General features: G+C 47.3%; 1 protein-coding gene across 1 annotated transcript; it reads right to left on the bottom strand.

Annotated features, from left to right (window-relative positions):
• Positions 1 to 282: 282 nt before the first annotated feature.
• Positions 283 to 1,248, bottom strand: LOC102287930 (olfactory receptor 2AT4). Its single transcript, XM_005903237.3, has one exon. It carries the CDS (start codon positions 1,246 to 1,248, stop codon positions 283 to 285), a length of 966 nt encoding a protein of 321 aa, XP_005903299.2.
• Positions 1,249 to 3,817: the final 2,569 nt, after the last annotated feature.

Below are 3,817 nucleotides of genomic sequence, written 5' to 3'. Positions count from 1 at the left end.
TGTGTGCATTGCTGTCCTTATTCTTACTTTAGACCTATTATGTTAAAAAAATCTAATTGATACTTTTCAGAAGATGCTTTACATACTGTATCTGACATTCTTATTTCTTTCCACAAAAGGATTGATTTCATTACTTAGCTTTTCATTAATTTTGGAAAGGGAAGCTCCAATACTGCATTTTTGGTCCTGCTACAAGTCATTCTTTCCTTCAAAAATTTTTTATGGCATTCTCTCTTCTTAACACACAGGTATCCTGGATGCAGGATTAACCATATCTAAGGATCAAAGGTCCTCAGAATGCCCTAGGTCTTGAGGACATGATATTTTGGTGATGGCTGCTTTGACATCCTTGTTCCTCAGCGTGTAGATGAGAGGGTTGAGGACAGGTGTGAGAATAGCAAACACCACGTTGCCCACGATGTGGAAGTCGAGGGGCAGGTCAGCCCTGTAGGCCACATAGGCTATGGCAATGGATGAGTAGTAGGTGCCAACCACCAGGAGGTGGGAGCTGCAGGTGGAGAAGGCTTTGGAGCGTCCTTCTCGGGAGCTGATGCGAAGCACTGAGGCCAGAATGTGGGCATAGGAGAGAAGCACCAGGAGAAGGGGCAGGAAGGACACCACCATGGCTATGCAGAAGCCCATGAAGGTCTGGGGGCTGGTGTCAGAGCAGGAGGCCTGGACCACAGCTAAGTGGTCACAGAAGCAGTTGTATATGTAAACAGTGCTGTCAAAAGCCATGTGGGAGGTCTGCACCACTGCTGGGATGGGCAGAAGGAGGGCGGTGAGCCAGGCACTGGCTGCCAGGGCAGCATTGGTCTGCGGGGTCATGAACACAGGGTAATGCAGCGGGCGGCAGATAGTCACATAGCGGTCATAGGCCATGACCACCAGGATGAAGGCTTCAGAGCAGGAGAAGCTGTGGAAGAGGTACATCTGCAGGAAGCAGGCAGAGAAGCTGAGGTAGTGATCCCCAGGTAAGAGGAGGGATAGCATCTTTGGGACAGTGGATGTGGTGAGAAGGATATCCAGGGCTGAGAGGTTGATCAGGAAGAAGTACATGGCCTTATGGAGTCTGGGCTCTATCACCACGGCCACCAAGATCAGGGCATTTCCCACCAGGATAAGCAGGTAGAAGGACAAGAAGATGAAGAAGACAGGGAGGAAGAAGACGTCCTGTAGAGAGGGGATGCCCACCAGGTAGAAGATGGGTGAAGAGTCTTTTGATCCATTACAGGCTGTGGCATACATGGTGGGAGAGAGCTATATGCCAGGGAGACAGGCAGTCAGAGCATCTGGAAACTAGATAAAACAGAAGTTTGGAAGGAGATTTCTGTATAGTTCACTCTACGATTGCAATCCAAATCATTTATGACTGAGTTTAGAGGACTGGGGCTATCATTCTTCCATCTTAACCCACAATTTTCTCCTTCCTTCTTCCATAATGTATTTAGTAAGTACCTACAGTGCACAAGGCTGTGAGAAGGTAAATAAGGCGCATAAGGGCCCTGCCTTTACAAGGCTTAAATTCTAGTAGAAGGATGGTAGGTTTAAAAGCAACCACATAGGCGTTCCCTGGTGGTCTAGTGGTTAAGACTCTGTACTCCCAATGCAGAGAGCCTGAATTTAATCCCTGGTCAGGGGACTAGATCCCACATACTGCAACGAAGATTCCCTATGTGGCAACTGAGACCCAGAAGAGACAAATTAATAAATAAATATTTTTAAAAAGCCAATCACATGGTTAATTACTAGTTACAGCTATGATAAGTGCCTTGAAAGAGCTTCTGTTCCTTCTCTGCTCCACGTCCCACAGTATCTTTTGAGCATCAGATCTTAGATGATCGCATAAGATTTCCTATGTCATTGCTTCTTCTTTTGCTCTTGTTTCAAGTTCTACTAAGTGACATCACTCTACCACATCACTAGAAAGAGCTCATTTTTCCAATATTTTTTGAAGCATGCTGCTTGCCCAGGCTACTCATTACCCAGGGAAGGGCTCCCCTTTCATTTTCCGGGTTCAGAAACTCTGCCGGTTTCTCTCCCTGCCAAGTTCTCTGGGTGCTCTCTCTCTCATGTTTCGGTGATGGGAAGGACCCATGCCTTCAGAGGGACTGCCCTCTTCCTGATGGAGCCCAAGCTGATGGTGCATCTTCTCCTCCTTCAGGGTCTGTCAGCATCCTTCCTCCTGGCTGCCCCTGCCCAGCCAGTGTTGTATTTAGCTCTTTGATGCCAACTGTGGTGTGGGCTCCTCCAAATATCAGCTGAGAAGACACAAGGAGCTGTCATGAGAGCTAGAAAGGACCCAGAGAACTGAAAACTGTAGCTGCCCAAATAGAAAAACCTCATACCGTAGGTTGTTCATTAAATGTGTGCTGAGGTCAATTCAGGGACTGCTGAGGCAATTTTGGCTCATCCCTACTTCAGGATGAGCCTCTAATGAGCAGTCCCAGTAGTTTTATGTTTACAACTCCATCACTGCTGTTTGAACTCTATTGATGTCATCAAGCGACTGTCCTTGAAATTCTTAGGAACAACAGCTACTTTCTTTCTTTTCTAAAACAAATGCAAAACAGACTAGCTACAAACACCCTTCATGTCCTATAATCATAGAGTGTCAGACTGGAACAAAAAGTTTTTTTAAATCTTCAATTCCAACCCATTTCCCCTACCCCACACTTCTTGCCCACCTTTAAAAAATTCACTAGTTTGCTCTGTGATGGATTTGGATTGTACAGTCTGGCTTCTAGATTTGGAAGTGGGGACTGGCAACTACTTTGTCTAAAATGAGCACAGGAAGGACAACTGTCCTGTGTGTGCTCCTGGAAAGAGAATCTCAGAGGTCACACCAAGGACCTGGCAAGAGACTGACCCGATTGTCTCCATGTTAAAGGGTTCACTCTCAGTTAACCAGAACCCTGGTCCAACAAGTATGGTCACCAGGTTTTTTTCACACCTGAAGGACTGCAAACTGCACTGCCCTGGACATTTCTGCCCTCGGGGAAGCATCTGTGGCTGCTGGTCCTGGGTGAGGCAGAGCAGGGGATTGGAGGGGCAGAAAGGCAGGGAGCCGAAGCCAGAGGGGCCCTAAGGGAGCCATAAAGTCAAGTTCCCTTCCCCCTTGCATATGGAGAGAGGGATGCTGAGACCCCAAAGGAGAGGTGGCATGCGGTTTTTCACACCAACTGGTGCTGGACTGTCCAACAGGCAGACTAGGCATATGCTGGGCCACCAGCCAAGCAGGGGCACCAAGAATACTTTTGGAAAGAATTTAACATTTAATCTTTCAAAGCACAATTCAGCTGGTGATCTTAGGAAGTATCTAATTAGCTGGACTTTCTTACACTATTTTGCAGGTTAGGGTTCTCATTTTGTTTTGGATTTCGCACTACATCTGAGTGATGCAGTCCTGTGCTTAGGATCTTTTGTTGCTGTTCTTAATCACTCAGTCCTGTCCGACTCTGCAACTCCGTGGTCTGTAGCCCGCCAGATTCCTTTGTTCATGGGATTTCCCAGGCAAGAATACTGGAGTGGCTTGCCATTTCCTTCTCTAGGAGATCTTCCTGATCTAGGAATCGAACCTGCATCTCCTGCATTGCAGGCGAATTCTTTACCGCTGAGCCACTAGGACCTAATAGGTACTATTTCCCAGGGCACAGAACTTGCCCTAGCAGGTCCTCCCTGTTGGGATTGTCCAGGAGAATGTTACAGTGCAGGTGGGGACAGGGAAGGGTAGAGAATCACCAAGGATCCAACCTTAAGCTTTGCTTCATGTGCATCATCTTCTCCCATCATCCAGCCCTGCCAGGGAGTAGTTGTT

The sequence above is a fragment of the Bos mutus genome, chromosome 15 (genome assembly GCF_027580195.1).
Source record: "Bos mutus isolate GX-2022 chromosome 15, NWIPB_WYAK_1.1, whole genome shotgun sequence".
Classification (NCBI taxonomy): Eukaryota; Metazoa; Chordata; class Mammalia; order Artiodactyla; family Bovidae; genus Bos; species Bos mutus.
This window is presented reverse-complemented; position numbering and strand designations above follow the sequence as displayed.